General features: G+C 43.3%; 1 protein-coding gene across 1 annotated transcript in view; it reads right to left on the bottom strand.

Moving 5' to 3' along the window:
* MCCC1 (methylcrotonyl-CoA carboxylase subunit 1) overlaps window positions 1-17219 on the bottom strand; it is a 31570-nt gene extending 14351 nt beyond the window's left edge. Inside the window, exons 1-10 of the mRNA XM_070945695.1 lie at window positions 17149-17219; window positions 13795-13841; window positions 13440-13579; window positions 12256-12351; window positions 10989-11110; window positions 10054-10201; window positions 8421-8542; window positions 5813-5924; window positions 3225-3306; window positions 1235-1362 (exon numbers count right to left, since the gene is read on the bottom strand). Of these exons, the coding sequence (XP_070801796.1) occupies window positions 1235-1362; window positions 3225-3306; window positions 5813-5924; window positions 8421-8542; window positions 10054-10201; window positions 10989-11110; window positions 12256-12351; window positions 13440-13579; window positions 13795-13841; window positions 17149-17219 (1068 nt within the window). The remainder of the gene's footprint in view (window positions 1-1234; window positions 1363-3224; window positions 3307-5812; window positions 5925-8420; window positions 8543-10053; window positions 10202-10988; window positions 11111-12255; window positions 12352-13439; window positions 13580-13794; window positions 13842-17148) is intronic.
* Window positions 17220-17695: the final 476 nt, after the last annotated feature.

The raw sequence follows: 17695 nt of genomic DNA, 5'->3' as shown, positions 1-17695 counted from the left end.
ACTGTTCTGTAGTAAAGCTGCTTGCTGCTGTGAAAGTAAAACTGAAACTCCTCTCCTCTGCTTGTGTTTTGCATTTGGGACAGATTTCTTTTCAGGTGGGGAGGGACAGTAGAACTCCTCAGCATCAGAGCCTGTTAATAATAATATAGGAAATACTAATGCTCTGATGGTCATTTCAAAAAATCTTTTCTTAGTGAGCACCAAGAAGCCAATACATGGCAAATTTCAAGTTTGTAGGCTTTACCGTTCTGGAGATTTTGTGATGATGTGTTAGTGGTATTTCACATTAATATATATAGAGAGATAATTAAAACATTAAAATAATGATACTCAAAGGATCACAAATAATATGGTAAATAAAGAAGGGAACATCCCTGAAAGCCTATCTTGGGAGTAGATTATTAGTGAATTGGAATATTTAAAAAAGTTCAAGAAAAAGGATTTGATCACAGGCCAAGGAATTAAAAAGGATTCTGGAAAAAAGCTAATTGATAGAAAGCAACCTGCACTAAATTGCTTCCTCTAACTCTGTCCATCATTTAAAAACAGCATTTCTAATAGAACTCAGAATTGAAAGGATCCTATAATGAGGGATTGTCAAGCCACAAATGTTGTTTGATGCTTAGAATTCCAAAAAGTTAAAGACAACTCTGTACAAACACCCCAAAGCTAAATAGCAATAGCACTTAGAGTTATATACTGCTTCACAGTGCTTTACAGCCCTCTCTAAGCGATTCACAGTCAGCGTATTGCCCCCAACAATCTGAGTCCTCATTTTACCAATCTTGGAAGGATGAAAGGCTGAGCCAACCTTGAACCGGTGAGAATCGAACTCCAGACTGTGCAGATTTAACCTGCAATACTGCATTTTTAACCACTGTGCCAACAGGGCAGTGAGAACTCCTTTATCTAGGGCAGGGTTTTAACCCTGCATTCTTAACCATTGTGCCAACAGGGCAGTGAGAGTGAAGCGAGCACGCGCGTGCGGCCCCGTTGCAAACCCGTAGTAAAGGTAAGTAGAACCCACCTCTGTGTTGTACCTTATGATTCTTGATGAACGTATCTTTTCTTTTATGTACGCTGAGAACGTATGCACCAAAGACAAATTCCTTGTGTGTCCAATCACACTTGGCCAATAAAAAATTCTATTCTATTCTATTCAGAACGAATATAATTAATGGCCACAAGTGAAAGAACAATCCAACTGATATTCCTGTTCTCTATTACTTCTCACCTTCAGTTGCCATTCCACCAAGTCCGTCCCTGTGATCATCTCAGTAACAGGATGCTCCACCTGCAGCCTGGTATTCATTTCCATGAAATAGAAATTATGTGCACTGTCCATGATAAACTCCACAGTTCCTAAAATATTTAATAAAGGCATAATATACCAAGGTCAGAGTATATTAAAACTGCAAATGAATACAATCCCAATATAGCTTCATGGTCCCTGAGATTCACTCACTAAAGTAGGCATCGTCTATGGAGATTCTCAGTCATCCAGGTCATGGATGTCCCAAAGATGCTTTTCCAAAAGGCAACTGGACTTTCTGGTTTTTCCTTGAAGTTGTTTCACTTCTCATCCCAGAAGCTTCTTCTGTTCTGACTGAATGGTGGAGGATGGAAGGATTTACATTCCTTGCAGTCATCTGGTCATTAGCACTTCCTCCGATATCAACCCCCAAGTGGCCTCAACGACTCTCAAAAAGAGGGCTAGCGACCAGATGACTGCAAGGAATATAAATTCTTCCATCCTCCACCATTCAGTCAGAACCGAAGAAGCTTCTTGGATGAGAAGCAAAACGTCTTCAAGGATAAATAAAACCCAGTTGCCTTTTGAAAAAGCACTTTTGTGATAAAGCAAGCATTATAAACCAAACTAATAGTTAAAAATTATGTATAGATATATATAACGGGGAAGTAAAATTGCTCAGTAAAATTGCATTTAACATGTAACTCCTTCAAAAGCCTTATAAGCTATTAGGTTTGGTTGTGGTGCGTCGCAACAGATTTTGATCTGGATTCTCCAAAATGCAAATGAGGTAGGAAATACCTATAGTAGTGTTTCTCAACCTTGATGGCTTTAGGGATGTGTAGACTTCAACTCCCAGAATTCCCCAGACAATACAGGGTGTCCAGGGCCGGATTTAGATGAAAAGAGGCCCTAGGCTATTCCACTTATGAGGCCCTTTCCCCTATAGTGAAAGTGTAATTTTAATTTTGCTAACGATTTGAATGTAGGCCCCTCTTGATCTTGAGGCCCTAGGCTGAAGCCTAGTTAGCCTATAGGAAAATCCAGCCCTGAGGGTGTCCTCTAAGCTGAGTTAAACTGCAGTTACAATAGCCAAGTATCTTACCTTATAGCACACCACTGATTTCGATGAGGGTGTCAAAAAAAATCAAGATGGCAGCCATGACAGTGCAGTTGAAGCTCTGCCTGGTTTTATGTGCATTTATTTACATGCTTTGATTAGTCTGTTGTGGCTGCCATTTTGACTTTTTTGATCACACCCTGCAGATTCCTCTAATTCTTTTCGGGGAAGCTGCTCTATGTATGAGAGGCTAAAAAAGTTTCACAACCTTGGCAACTTTAAGACATGTGGACTTCTATTCTCAGAATTCCCCAGCCAACCATGATTGGCTGGGGAATTCTGGGAGTTGAAGTCCACACGTCTTAAAACCACCAAGCTTTTAGACTTCTTTCCAGCTCTTATCCACTCAGGAGTCCCATGACCAGGAAGTGGAGGTGGAGCAAGAGGGAGACTTAGAATGCATTCCTCCATCCTTCTGAGCTGTCAATCAACTGCTTCTCCTGCTGGAGACACACTGGGAAATTGCTCCTAAAAAGTTTTTCTTTGCAGCCCCCAGCCAGAATTGGCTCACTTTTGAATTTGAGATTACTCCCCACCCCCATATTCTAAATTTGATCCAATCCTGTTCAGATGTCATGAGAGTTTATTATTTATTCATTCATTCATTCATTCATTCATTCATTCATTCATTCATTCATTATTTATTTATTTATTTATTCATTTATTCATTCACATTTCTATGCCGCCCAACTCCCAAGGGACTCTTGGGAGTTAACCTGCGGATGGTACAGAAAGAGTCTCAATATTTTCTATATAATTTCTTTACAAGTATCAGTTGAGACGGATAAAAGCATCAATACTTTTCCCCATGAACCTGTGTTCAGCATTAAAAGGAAGTTGAGCCTGCAATACCTGCTCCGACGTAGTTCACGGCTTTTGCTGCCCTAACAGCGGCCTCTCCAAGCTTTCTTCTCACTTCGGGCTTAATTCCTGGCTAACAAGGATAGCAATAATATTATGTTAGGTTCACACGATCCACCAAGACACGCTTGTTTTTTTTTTTTTTTACTGACTGCACAGTCACATTGGACAATTGATGTTAAAAGTTTTTCCTTACAGATAATCCTCGATTTATGACCATAACGGAGCCTGCTGATCAGAGCTGGAAGTTGTGATGGTTGCAAAAGAAGTCAATTTTACCTTTTTTTTTTTTTTTTTGCAGTGGTTGTTATGTGAATAACCGTCATTAAGGAAATGCTGTGGACATTATGCACACCAATGGTTCACTATGGGCGGTGTAATTTTGACAAAAAATTCAAAGCAAAAAAGCAAATACAATCCTGGGTTGTATAAACACAGGCACAGAATCAAGATCACGTGAAGTATTAAGTGTAGTTAGTACTAACTAGTACTTACTAATACTTAGTAAGGCCACATCTGGAATACTGCAACCAATTTTGGTTACCATACGACAAAAAAGATGTTGAGACTTTGGAAAACGTTCAGAGAAGGGCAACGAAGATGATCAAAGGCCTGGAGACTAAAACCTATGAAGAACGGCTGCAGGATTTGGGTTTGGCTAGTCTAGAGAAAAGATGGACTAGGACTGTGATGGAGAGCCTGTGGCACGCGGGCCAGAGGTGGCACACAGTGCCCTCTCTGATGGCACGTGAGCTGTCGCCCCAGCTCAGCTCCGCCGCGCATGTGCGCATGCCTCCCACCAGCCAGCTGATTTTCGGGTCTCTGCCGTGCATGCGCAGGGGTTGGAACGCATGTGTGAGACATGCACGCATGGGTGGGGGGTCATGTGCGCAGGGGCTGGGGATCACACGCACATGCACAAAGGTGGGGGAGCATGGGGGGTTGCATGCACATGCATGGGAGGAGTGGGGAGCACAGGGGTCACACACACACATGCATGGGGCGGGGGAGTTGCACATGCATGCGTGGGGAGCGCGGGGGATCGTACGTGCATGCGCAGGAAGGTGGGGCGCGCAGGGGGGGTCATGTACGTATTGCATTATGGGTGCAGGCATGCACACACACTTTTGGCACACAACGACAAAAAGGTTAGCCATCACTGGACTAGGGGAAACATGATAGCAGTGTTCCAGTATTTGAGGGGCTCCTACAAAGAAGAGGAAGTCAGATTATTCTCCAAAGCACTAGAGGAGAAGGAAAGAAACAATGGTTGGAAAGAGAGAATCAAGGGATCACATGACTCTGGGACACAGCAACCGTCATAAGCATGAGTCAGTTGCCAAGCATTTAAATTTTGATCACATGATCATGGGCTGCTGCAAAGGTTGGAACTGGTCATATCCAGTGGTGGGATTCAGCCAGTTCGCACCACTTCGGGAGAACCGGTTGTTAAATTTCTGAGCAGTTTGGTGAACTGGTTGTTGGAAGAAATCATTAGGGCGGTTGTTAAATTATTTGAATCCCACCACTGGTCATAAGTCACATTTTTCTGTGCCGTTGTAACTTTGAACGGTCACTAAAAGAACTGTTGTAAGTCGAGGACTATTTGTATTGACAGAAAACTTAACATGTACTGTGCAAAACGTTCAAAAATACAAATGAGTTTCAAATAACGGGCATCACAGTCTTTACCCAAGCTGCTGAGATATATCATAAGCATTTAAATGCATGTTAGGAACATATGAGACAGAATTCAGATTTTCAAATTAACAGAGTTGGAAGGGACCTTGTAGGTCATCTAGTCCAAACCCCCCACCCAAGGAGGAGACCCTACACCATTTCTGACAAATGGCAGTCCAGTCTCTTCTTGAAAGCTTCCAGTGATGAAGCTCCCACAACTTCTGAAGGCAAGCTGTTCCATTGGTTGAAAACAAAGCCACTAAGAACTTCCTAGAAAAAGTAATTCCTTCCATGCTCAGAAAAAGAAGGAATGGCTACATCACACATTTGTAAGGAAACTGCATGTCAGCACTTCAAGCTGCATTTACTCTAGTGCTGACATAAGAAGGAGAGGCGGAGGCGTCTGGAAAGGGACGTTTGACTTTTCACCTACTTATTTTCACTGGAGATAATATCCCCTAGGAGATGGATGGGAGGGGGGAAATTTCTTTGAGCTGGAGCAGTAGATTAGGGGTAGAATGACTTGGAAGATGGCCAATGAGTGCAGGAGAGTGGGGAACGGAAAGGGAGGGTTTTGGGTCTGGAAGTCAGTGTTGGCTTCAATGGAGTCGGGTGTAGAATGTCATGCTTAATAAATAGGAGTTTTCCTTCAAAGACTTTGTTTGAAATGCAATTTATTTGAGACAACTTCGAAGCCTGATACTGCACTCTCTTCAATATGGTATATAGAAAATTGCACATTAATATGCTTTGAGAATTTCAGGACCTTGAAAAAGATATTTTCTGCAGAAATAGTGGACTGACACTGCCTTAACAGCAAGCATAAAAACAAAAATTATAGTCACAAAATTATAATAATCATAGTTATTTGAATTATTTTTCAAAAGCTGTCTACTTACCCCTGGAGCTTCCTCAATAATTTTTTGATGTCTTCTCTGTACACTGCAATCTCTTTCAAACAGGTAGACTGCGTTGCCATGCTGGTCTCCAAATACTTGAACTTCTACGTGCCTGTTTCATATTTTAAAGTTTGTAAGTGGGGGCATAATATTGTCCATTGTTGCTTATTTCTTAATCCCAAATTTTTGAATTTTTAACATGACTAATAAAATCCATCATATACTTTGGGGATACTTTTTCTTCCAATCTAGAAATGAGGCTTATTCATTTCTCCTATCAGTATTTCATAAAGCAGAATGCTATAATATATTGAATATATATTATGAGAAGAGGGGAGGAATCCGGACCTCAAATGTGGCAGGACTGGGATTTTCCAGTTTGCTATTTTGGATGAAAGGATGTGGAACAATTTTCTTTTCTTTCCTTTTCTCAACTGTCATCGTGAGTTTTACGGCTCACCTCAGACATTTATTTCTATGTCAGCCCTTCGAAGAAGGTCAGGTCAGAAAAAAGGCACAAGAAACTAGAACTCTACTTTATGAATATTGCTGTAAAAATACAATCCTGAAAGTCCAAAGACATTTCTTTTTTGTTTCCTTTTATATGAAAGAGAACCAAGGCAGGAAATCTCATGTTTCTTTCTCATGCTTTCCTGTTTTCCAGAGGTAAGCTACTAGCTTAGCTCAGAGGTGGGATGCTGGGGGTTCGCAGGGGTTTGGGAGAACCTCTAGTTAAGATTCTGTGCAGTTCGGAGAACCCCCAAATCCCACTCCTGGCTGGCCCCACCCACCCTGCCCCTCCCCTCCCAGGAATCCCCATGCGGTCCATTTTGGATGCAGGTAAATGCAGGGCACGCGTGGAGGCTCGGGGAGGGCGAAAAACGGGCCTACCGAAAGTTCGGGAAGGCAGGAAACGGGGCCGTTTCTGGCCTCTAGAGGGCCTCTGGAGCCTGGGGAGGCTGTTTTCGCCCTCCCGGAGGCTCAAGAAAAGCCTCCGGAGTCCTGGGAGGGCAACCCCCCCCCCGCTGTGGTGCAGGAGGCCAACTTGGCCACACCCACCCTGGCCACGCCCACCCAGCAACCAGGCCTAGAGGACCCCTTGCTAAAATTTTTGAAGCCCACCCCTGGGTAAGCTGCAATGCTTTGTGGAAATGAACTTAGCAGACAGGGCAATGAGACACCATCAAGAGAACAATTAGATAAAAGGAGCTAAGCCCACTGCAGGAGTGTAGGGAGGGCAAGGGGCCTGGTGGCTCAGCAGACTGATAGCATTGTGATTTTTTTTTTGATTTTTTTTATTTTTTAATTTGATTTATATGCCTCCCTTCTCCGAAGACTCAGGGCGGCTTACAATGTGCTCAGCAATAGCCTTCATCCTTTTGTATATTTATACAAAGTCAGCTTATTGCCCCCACAACTGGGTCCTCAATTTACCTACCTTAGAAAGGATGGAAGGCTGAGTCAACCTTGAGCCTTGATTAATACCAGCTGTCTGCAATTACTGTAAGTTCGAATCTCACCAGGCTCAAGGTTGACTCAGCCTTCCATCCTTTCTAAGGTAGGTAAATTGAGGACCCAGTTGGGGGGCAATAAGCTGACTTTGTATAAATATACAAAAGTATGAAGGCTATTGCTTAACGCATTGTAAGCCACCCTGAGTCTCCAGAGAAGGGCGGCATATAAATCAAATTTAAAAAAAAAAAAAAAGAGCTCAGAAGAAACCATTCTTAGTTTGGGAATTGCAAAATGTTCCCAGGGAAAGAGATACTTTCAAACTTGCAAGATTCTATTAATGTAATCTTCAATAAAATAGAATTGGCTCATCTAGTCATGCAGAGAAGAAGCAACAAAGGTGATTAGGAAACCAGAGGATAAAACATATGAAGAAAGGTTGCAGGAACTGGGTCAGTGGTGGGTTGCCCCCGGTTCACATCGGTTCTATAGAACTGGTAGTAAAACTGGCGGGAGGCTCCGCCCACCAACCCCGCCGTTATCAGAATGCTTCTGTGCATGGGCAGAAGCTTCTGCGCTTGCGCACGGCCCCATTGCAAACCGGTAGTAAAGGTAAATAAAACCCACAGCTGAACTGAGTATGTCAAGTCTAGTGAAAAGAAGGACTGAGGGTGACGAGATAGCTATGTTCCAATATCTGAGGGGCTGCCCCAAAGAAGAGGGAGTCAAGCTATTCTCCAAAGCACCTGAAGGCAGGACCAGAAGCAATGGGTGGAAACTAATCAAGGAGAGATGCAACCTAGAACTAAGGAGAAATTTCCTGACAGTTAGAACAATTAATCAGTGGAATGACTTGCCTTCAAAAATTGTAAATGCTCCAACACTGGAAGTTTTAAAGAAGAGATTGGATAACATTTGTCTGAAATGGCATCGGGTTTCTTGCTTGAGCAGTGGGGTTGGACTAGAAGATCTCCAAGGTCCCTCCCAACTGTATTATTCTGTTTTTCTGTTTCCTGCCTGGTCCACCTTGTATGGCTGACATAGGTTGTGTTTTATAAATGTATTGCTGCGTATTCCTCTACAGTGTACTTCCTGCCTAGTAGTGGGGCTACTAATAGGGAGTGATAAAGAGCTGCCCAACAGATTGTTGTGTTACCTTGGATTGTCAACAAACTTCTCTATCAACATGGCATCGTCGTTAAAGGACTTCTTTGCTTCTCTTCGAGCGGATTCCAATTGCTCCTGAAATTCTTTTTCAGTAAATGCTATTCTCATTCCCTAGGGCAAATAAGGGATAAAACTAATATTAGCAAAACAAGCAAATAAATTACTTTGAAAAAAATCAGTAAGAAATGTTTTCTGTTGTATTAATGACAACAGAGGCACCTCATTTGCACAATCACTAGCTTAAATGTCTGATTTCCATGTATATCACAGAGAATACATGCATAGATTACTATATATATATATATATATATATATATATATATATATATATATATATATATATATATATATATTTGTTTTCTCAGGTTTTCGCGGGTGTTTGTATGTAGGTCTTTGGTTATTCGGGTCTTCTCCCACGTAGAATTGGAAGTGTCTTGGCGACGTTTCGACGAAGTCTCATTCGTCATCTTCAGGCTGGTGTTCTCGGCTTCGTGCTTCCAGGAGGCACGAAGCCGAGAACACCAGCCTGAAGATGACGAATGAGACTTCGTCGAAACGTCGCCAAGACACTTCCAATTCTACGTGGGAGAAGACCCGAATAACCAAAGACCTACATATATATATATATATATATATATATATATATATATATATATATATATATATATATACGTACATACACACACACACACACACTGCTCAAAAAAATAAAGGGATCACAAACAGAAGACATCCGAGATCTGAATGAATTGAAATAGCCTTATTAAATACTTTGTTCGTTACATACAGTAGTTTTGTGTTCCCTTTAGTTGTTTGAGCAGTGTATAAACTACTGTATGTAAAGAACAAAGTATTTAATAAGGCTATTTCATTCATTCAGATCTCGGATGTCTTCTGCTTGTGTTCCCTTTATTTTTTTGAGCAGTGTATATATATTCTTGGTAGCCATAAAAAAAGATTGACCTGATGCCTGTATTTTTATAAAGATTCTTTTAAGGGTTATGTAGCATTATGAGAGGGCACTTGAGATGAGACTGCAAAATGAATTCATCTTTGGTTTTCTGAACTTATTAGAGATAGATGGCAACATAAATAAAAATAAAAATCAAGTGACTGCAATACAACTTTACAGTCTACAACTTCATCCCCCCAAGGTTATTGATACTCCATTGTTGCACATGGGTGTGTTCCTTCACAACGGTCTACACTCATTCACACATGCCAACAGGAACCCTAAACCAGTTTTGGGTTACCATCACGTTAACCACATAAATTATATATTGTGATTGCTTATCCAAGTCCAGCTTGTTCAACGAACGTATTTAACCATGCTTACTGCAGGGGTCTCTCAGCTTGGCTTATGAACTACAATTCCCAGAATTTCTCAGCCAGCATGGCTGGCTGAGGAATTCTCAGAATTAAAGTCCACAAGGCTTAAAGTTGCCAAGTTGGGAGACTCCTGGTTTACTGCAAGGAGTGAATCTAGCTATGATATGGATGTACTGTGAGTGCACAGATTAACTCCTGCATCAACACAGAGAAAAAGAATTATAGCTTAAGTAGAACTTTATGATGCAACAAACGGTAGACTAATTGATGAAATGTCATCAAACAGATGCTACCTTGCCTCCACCTCCACGGACAGCTTTGATCATAACTGGGTAGCCGATCCTTCTGGCTTGGTCTTCCAAAAACTTGTCCGATTGCTCTTCCCCGTGGTAACCTTCCACCACAGGAACTCCAGCCGCGGACATGATGGCTTTAGAAGTACTTCAAGGGAACACAACTTCATGTTCAGTGTCAACAATAGAAGGAACTCTGCAAAACATCTTTTTCATTCCCACAACCCACCTCTCTCTCAACTGATGCAATTTCCTTACGGTATTTAGAAAGAAACCCACATTCCATTTTGATCAAGGAGAAAATCTACGTCTCCACCAAGTGTCAACACTGACTTGATGGCATGTAAATCAACCATTACTTCATCTAGATTCCTTCTATGATTCACATGTCTGGGCTCCTCCCACCTCAATTAAATGAGATATTAATTAATTAGAGTCCCCTGCGGATTTTACTCCGCTGGTCATTGCAGACTATAAGGGGTGGTGTTAAGTCTCCGTTTCAAGGCCATTGAGCCAGTGCTGTCCAAAGACATTTCCACAGTCACGTGACAGTATATTACGAAGCGCTATTGCCTGCCTACTGAAGTGGTACCTATTTATCTACTTGCATTTGCATGCTTTCGAACTGCCAAGTTGGCAGGAGCTAGAGCGAGGATGGGAGTTCACCCCATCGTGTGGTGCTCGGGTCTCGAACCTAGGCTGCTGGCTTTCTAGGCAACAAGCCCAACGTCTTAACCGCTGGGCCACACCACCCCATATATTAGATAAAGGCCCACATGAAATTAGACCAAAGGTTGTACTGTACTGTATTCTCAAGAGTATTAAAGGATTGCAGGATCAATTCACTGCATATCTTAAAAAATGTGCCGCCCAGATACAAGGAACAACCTAGTAGTTCCAACAAAACAATATTTCCATAATAAATTTAGCCATACCTCTTAATGCCCATATCTCTGATGGCAGATGAAGGAGGACCTATGAAAATTATCCCTTCTTGGTTACAGAGTTCAGCAAACTCTGTGTTTTCGGATAGGAAACCATAGCCTGGATGGATAGCCTAAAATAGGAAATATCAAAGGCATGTTGTGAGAGGCTTATTTGAGGCTTTGTGATGTTTCTGCTGAGCTGCTCTCAAAGCTGAAGCTGACCTCCAAAATGCAGAAACGTCCACACTGTTGTTTTCTGTTGCCCAAACATTGAAAAGCAAATTGAAGCTATGTGCAATCTTTTCCATTGCTGTTGACCTCAAAATACTACCAGCAATCAGTCATTTTTTCAGCAACCAATAGGAGAACGCAAGAGTTAGTTGGTCCTCCCACCCAACAATTACCACTGTATGTGACCAGCAAAAAAATTTGATCAATTGCTATGAGAGTGATCTGCAAAGCCATCCCGACATTATCCCTCTGTTGCACTTAAAAAGACCTATGAAACAGTAGCATAGGGACATGTTGTTAGGATGGCTGAACCTCTACAAGTAGCAGGCACAGAGGTTAACCACAGAAAGAACTGGGGCGTTAGCAGAATATTTATACAACTTTATGGGAAATAAGACCATTAAAAAAAAAGCAGACTTGATGAATTAATTTAAATTGCTTCAAGAAATTCAATCAGAATACCAAAGCCTGCAATGTGAGAGTTTAGTCACTTACACAGAGAATCCATGTTATTATGTTGCACTAACCCAATTTTAAGTAAAACATACCTTTTCGGAGTATAAGATGCACCTTTTTCCCCCCTAAAAGGGGGTGAAAATTTAGGTGCGTCTTATACACCGAATGTAGCCCCGCCCACCCACTGGCCCCCACCCTTTGGCTTCTGCCTCCCAGCAGTTTACCTCCTTGCAGCAAGCAGCAAGAAGAAACAGCTCCTTTCAGCTTCAGCACAGCCTAATTAGCACAAGTTGATTGGATCGGCCTCCTGACTCTCAGCTGTTTTGCGTGGACCTCTGCTGCTTGCTGCAAGGAGGTAAATTGCTGGGAGCAGATTTTTTTTTTTAATTGCGCTAATCAAGCTATGCTGAAAACGAAAATGAAAGTAAAGCAGGCTGTTTGCTGCAACGAGTCAAAATTGCTGGGAGGCAGAGGAAGAGGTAAATTTCTTTTTCTTGTTTTCCTCACCAAAAAAGGTAGGTGCGTCTTACAGTCCGGTGCGTCTTATACTCCGAAAAATACGGTAGTTGTTACAAAGCAGAATTTGTACCTGTGCTGCAGAGTTTCTGGCCACTTGCATTATTTTTTCCATGGATAGGTAACTCTGCTGAGATGGTGCTGGGCCAATGCAATAGGCTTCATCGGCCTACAAGAAAACAGCATCATTTTATTAGTATACTTTATTTATACTTTATTACATATTTTAGATTAACTTTTCTACAAGATTTTGATGCATCCTTGAAGAACAAACTCAAGAAGCAGAGGGATTGAGCTGGATTAGCCATAAGGTAACGTAACGAAAAATCAAAATGGAAGCTGCAATCATGCTATCAAAGCCCCGCCACTTCAATCCTTGAGTAAAAGCCACCATCTTGACTTTTTTGACCATGGCTGCGGACACCCCAGGCATAGGACTTCCTATTAAAGTTTGAACACCGATTACAAAACACATTGTTTTATTTAGACCTAAATAATAAAGCAAAACACATTGCTTTATTTAGACCTTAAAATGTGATTAAACCCTATGCACTGATCACAGTATTTTTCAAACTTAGCAACTTAAAGATATGTGGATTTCAACTCCCAGAATTCCCCAGCTGGCAATGCAGGAATTCTGGGAGTGATAGTCCACATATTTTTAAATGGCCAAGCTTGAAAAACACTGAGCTAAGCCATGACTATTTTAAACCCTGAACTGATTGTCATCTAAACACTGTACAACCATGGTTAGGTTTGCATACAGGTAGTCTTTGACTTACGACCACAACTGAACCTAAGCAAGGTATCTGTAGGTGAGTTTTGGCCCATTTTATGACCTTTCTTGCCACAGCTGTTAAGTGAATGACCGTACTTGTTAAAAGACACAGTTGTTTAAATGAATCTGTCTTCCTCATTGACTTTGCTTGTCAAAAGGCTGCAAAGAGTGAATGCATGACCCAGGACACTGCAGCTGTCATAAATATGAACCAGTTGCCAAGTGTCCGAATTTTAATCACATGCCCGTGGGGAATCCTGCAAAGGATGTTTGAAAAACAGTCATATGTCACTTTTTTCAGTGTCGCTGTAATTCTGAACAGCCACTGGTTGTAAGTTGAGGACTACCTGTACTGTGATCAATCTAAACTAGGGGTGTCAAACTTGATTTCATTAAGTGAATGTATTATTCATACAAAATTATTTGGCTCCAATTGCCTTAAGAGCAGCCCTTAAGAGTATCAGCCAATGAATTTTTACCATGGCTACGTGCATTGAATTCCGGTCAGCCTCGCTGTAAACTGCCACCGACTTCACCCCCATCTTCCGAGCGGTTCGCATCACCCTGCAAGCAATCTCTCCTCGGTTTGCCACGAGAACTTTCTCGATATTCCTTTGACCTGTTTTTTTTTTCCAAATTAATAAAGCACGTTATGAGAAATTAGGTCTGCCATAATTACGCCCATATCCTCTATTACTACTAATTCGTCCACAATGATCAGAACGGCAGGATAATATTATTTTTATCTGACTTCAAAATTAGTTTCTAGTTGTCGTATAAATTGTTAGGAATCGAGAAAAAATTTCCATAAAGAAAAAAAGCCATGTAATTTACCTGTTACAGAAGCATATTCTCTGGTACTCAAGGCCCAAAGCCATTTTCTGTGGAAGGAAAAGACCCATCAAAAATCCAAAAAAAATAATTTAGCATTCAAAGTTGCAACAGAACTGGAAAAAAAAGTGACTTACAACCAGTCCTACAACTGCAAAAAGTGCACTTATGACCTGTTCTGCCCCAGCTACAGACCCCAAAGAACACAGCACACACATGCTGTGTGTACAAAACTTAAATTTACTAAAATTTACTAAAATAACTCAGTTTTTTCCAAACAAAGGCTGTTAATAAATTTCCTTAACAGCCTACAAGAAAACAAAGATAAAGTAATCACAATCTTACTAAGGTTGGCAGAAAGCCCAGAAGCAATTTGCAGAGAATCCAGACGCGGAGGAGAATGAACTAAAGTTGTTCCCTACAATTTGCTTCAGTTGGCATTCCTCCTTAAATAGGCTAAGGGAGTGGCCAATTAGCCCCAAGCCTTACTCTCGAGAAGACCTCCTCCTGAGGAACCACTCCTGCCTTTTGGCAGCTCTGCGCGCCTGTGCATCGAGAAGAGGCTCCTCCTCTTCTTCCTCTTCACTTATGGGAGCTTCTGGAGGTTCTGAAGGCCCTGGCTGAATCCCCGCCTCTGGCACCACATCTTCTCCAGCCTCCTCATTGTCTGATTCAGGTGCCAGCTGCACAGGCTGCTGGCACAGCACACCAGCCTCCTCACTGTCAGAATCAGCTACAATCTGCACAGGCCGCTCACAGGCCACATGACCATCGCACCATCCCCAAGGTCACGTGATCATAATCTGCACACTTAGAAACCAGCATGCATTTACAGCAGGGGTCTCCAAACTTGGCAACTTTCAGACTTGTGGACTTCAACTTCCAGAATTCCTCAGCCAGCAAAGCTTGAAGTCCACAAGTCTGAAAGTTGCCAAGTTTGGAGACCCCGGGATTTACAGCAATTGCCCCATTACCATTTGTGTTCCCAGCCAGCAAAATCAATAGGGGAAGCCAGATTCACTTAATGATCATATGACTCACTTAACAACCATGACAAAAAAGGTCATAAAATTGGGCGTGACTCACTTAACAACCACTTTTGCTTAACAATGAAAATTCTATCTCAATTGTGGTTGTAAGTCGAGGACTAAGCTGTATTCTTAATTTAGTCCATTGAAACTCTGAAAAGCACTGAATGAAAGATTTACAAACATTTTCTAGGCACAAGATATTCCAGAAACATCCAAAGATGCCAAAACTTAAGAAGGGGCAGTAAACCAGCAGCTCCAACCATCAATTCTGGTTGCTGTAATACGCTTATCCATTGCTAGTTTTACCATGGTTTTTCTCAATAAACACATATTTGAAGCTCAAATAACAACTTGGAGCATTTAGTATTGAGCACACTATACTAAACAAATGATTTTGGCTGAACTTGTGACAGCTAAGCAGGATGACAGCTTGTTCGATCTTGAATGGGAGACCACCAGGAGATTTAACAGAGGTTATTTTTTTAGGCAGAAAAAAAAAATCCTGAAAGCAGCTCTGGTAAATGGATCCCATACTGTTGACAAGGAAACAACCTGGATCCAATCATATACAGGTAGTCCTCTACTTACAACAGTTCATTTAGTGACCGTTCAATGCTACAACGGCTCTGAAAAAAGTGACTTACGACCGTTTTTCACACGACCATTGCAGCATCTCTGTGGTCACATGATCAAAATTCAGAGGCTTGGCAACTGACGGCTGCAGTGTCCTGGGGTCACATGATCAGCTTTTGCGACCCTCCAACAAGCAAAGTCAATGATTCGCTTAACACCCGTGCTACTAACTTAACAAATGCAATGATTCACTTAACAACGGTGATGCGCAAAGTCGTAAAATGGGGCAAACTCACGTAACAAATGTTTCCCTTAGAGCAACATTAATTTGGGGGATCAATTGTGGTCGTAACTTGGGGACTACCTGTAGTTCCTGGGTGACATTCAAGTCTGCTTCGAAGGAAGAGTTCCGTTTGTAGATCAGTATGTTGTGTGAACACAATTCTCCAGGCCTGATGCAGCCACTCCCAAAGAACAACCCCGCTTTTTAAGAAGAGATTGGACCACCATTATTTTTTTTTTTTTAATTTGATTTATATGCCGCCCTTCTCCGAAGACTCAGGGCGGCTTACAATGTGCTCAGCAATAGCCTTCATCCTTTTGTATATTTATACAAAGTCAGCTTATTGCCCCCACAAACTGGGTCCTCATTTCACCTACCTTAGAAAGGATGGAAGGCTGAGTCAACCTTGAGCCTTGGAGAGATTCGAACCCTGCAGTAATTGCAGGCAGCTGGTCTTAAGCAGCTTAATAACAGGGTGCCTTAAACCCTTGTACTACCAAGGCTCTTCATTTGTCTGACATGGTATTATATACCGTGATGGCGAACCCATGGCATGTGTGCCACAGGTGGCACACGGAGCCATATTGGTGGGCATGCGAGCGTTGCCCTAGCTCAGCTCCAGCACGCATGTGCGTGCTGGCCAGCTGATTTTTGGGCCTTTTGGGCCCAACGGAAGTCGGCAATTGGGCTGTTTCCGGCCTCTGAAGAGCCACCGGGGAGGTGGGGAAGGCTGTTTTTGCCCTCCCCAGGCTCCTAGAAAGCCTCTGGAGTCTGGGGAGGGCAAAAAAAACAGGCCTACCAGGCCCACCATGCCATCAAATGCCAAAAGTGGGGGGAAGCATGGGGGGGGGTCGTGCACGCATGCGTGGGGGGGGGCAGGGCACATAGAATTATGGGTATGGGCACACACACACACAAACCACCCCGTACTCCCCCAGCTTTTGGCATGCGATGGCAAAAAGGTCAGCCATCACTGATATAGGGTCTCCTGCTTGAGCAGAGGGGCTGGACTAGAAGACCTCCAAGGTCCCTTTTCCAGCTCTTTGTTATTCTGCAACATGGTGGAAACAAACCTGCCCCATATGGCAGAGACAAACGGCTGACTAATCAGCTGACAAATCACCCATCACTGCTAGCCCTCCAGTTGCTCCAGGTTGCCAGTGGGGTGTGTGTGAGTGTGTGTGGGTCTTGTGAAAGCTTAAGACACGCGTCGGGGCCAAATTCATACGTGCAAGGTTGATCTACAAAGCGCGACCTCAAAAATATGCCTCCAACCCCGGGAATGGGACGGGGACTGGGGTCCCCCTTCCATTATGGACCACCACCAGCCAGACGGTGGGGCTCTGCCAGGGACCGGCTCAGCACAGCCGCGGAGCTCCTTGCCCTGCCGGGGGGAAAAAACGGGGCTCTCCTCTCCCAGCTTCCGCGGCAACCCCGAACAGAGTCGGCCCCGCGCCTTTGCGCACTCACCGGCCCTGCAGCGCCCGCCGGAGCTGGCGTCGCCCCTCGCTGCCCAGCGCCAAAGCCGAGGCCGCCGCCATCCCTCCTGCGCCCGCCGGAGCTGCACAGAGGCGGGGGAACTTGGGCCGGGTTAGCGGCGGCGTTTGGGCCTATCAACGAAGCCGGAAAGGAGGCCGGGCTCGGGGGGAGAAGGAAGCGGCGGAGCTACCCGGGCGGAGGAAAAATTGTCCAACCTTCGCCAAGGAGAAGGGCAGGGCGCGCTCCACCTGGGTTTTCCAGGTGCCTCTGACGCCCAAGAGCCCTGCCCTGCCCTGCCCTGCCCTGCCCAGTGTTTTTTCCCCTCATAATGGCTTCGTTCCCATTAAAAGCTTTAGTCTCGTTAGCCAGGTTTCTTGGTTTGTGCAGGGCTTTGACAAAGTCGAGGAAGGAGTTGGGGGCGCTTCTAAAGCACCCTCACAAAGAGGGAGTCAAGCTGTTCCCCAAAACACCTGAGGGCAGGACAAGAAGCAATGGGTGGGAACTAATCAAGGAGAGAAGCAACCTGGAACTAAGGAGA

This window comes from Pituophis catenifer, unplaced genomic scaffold (assembly GCF_029215685.1).
Source record: "Pituophis catenifer annectens isolate HBS135680 unplaced genomic scaffold, rPitCat1.0.hap2 SCAF_6, whole genome shotgun sequence".
Lineage (NCBI taxonomy): Eukaryota > Metazoa > Chordata > Lepidosauria > Squamata > Colubridae > Pituophis > Pituophis catenifer.
This window is presented reverse-complemented; position numbering and strand designations above follow the sequence as displayed.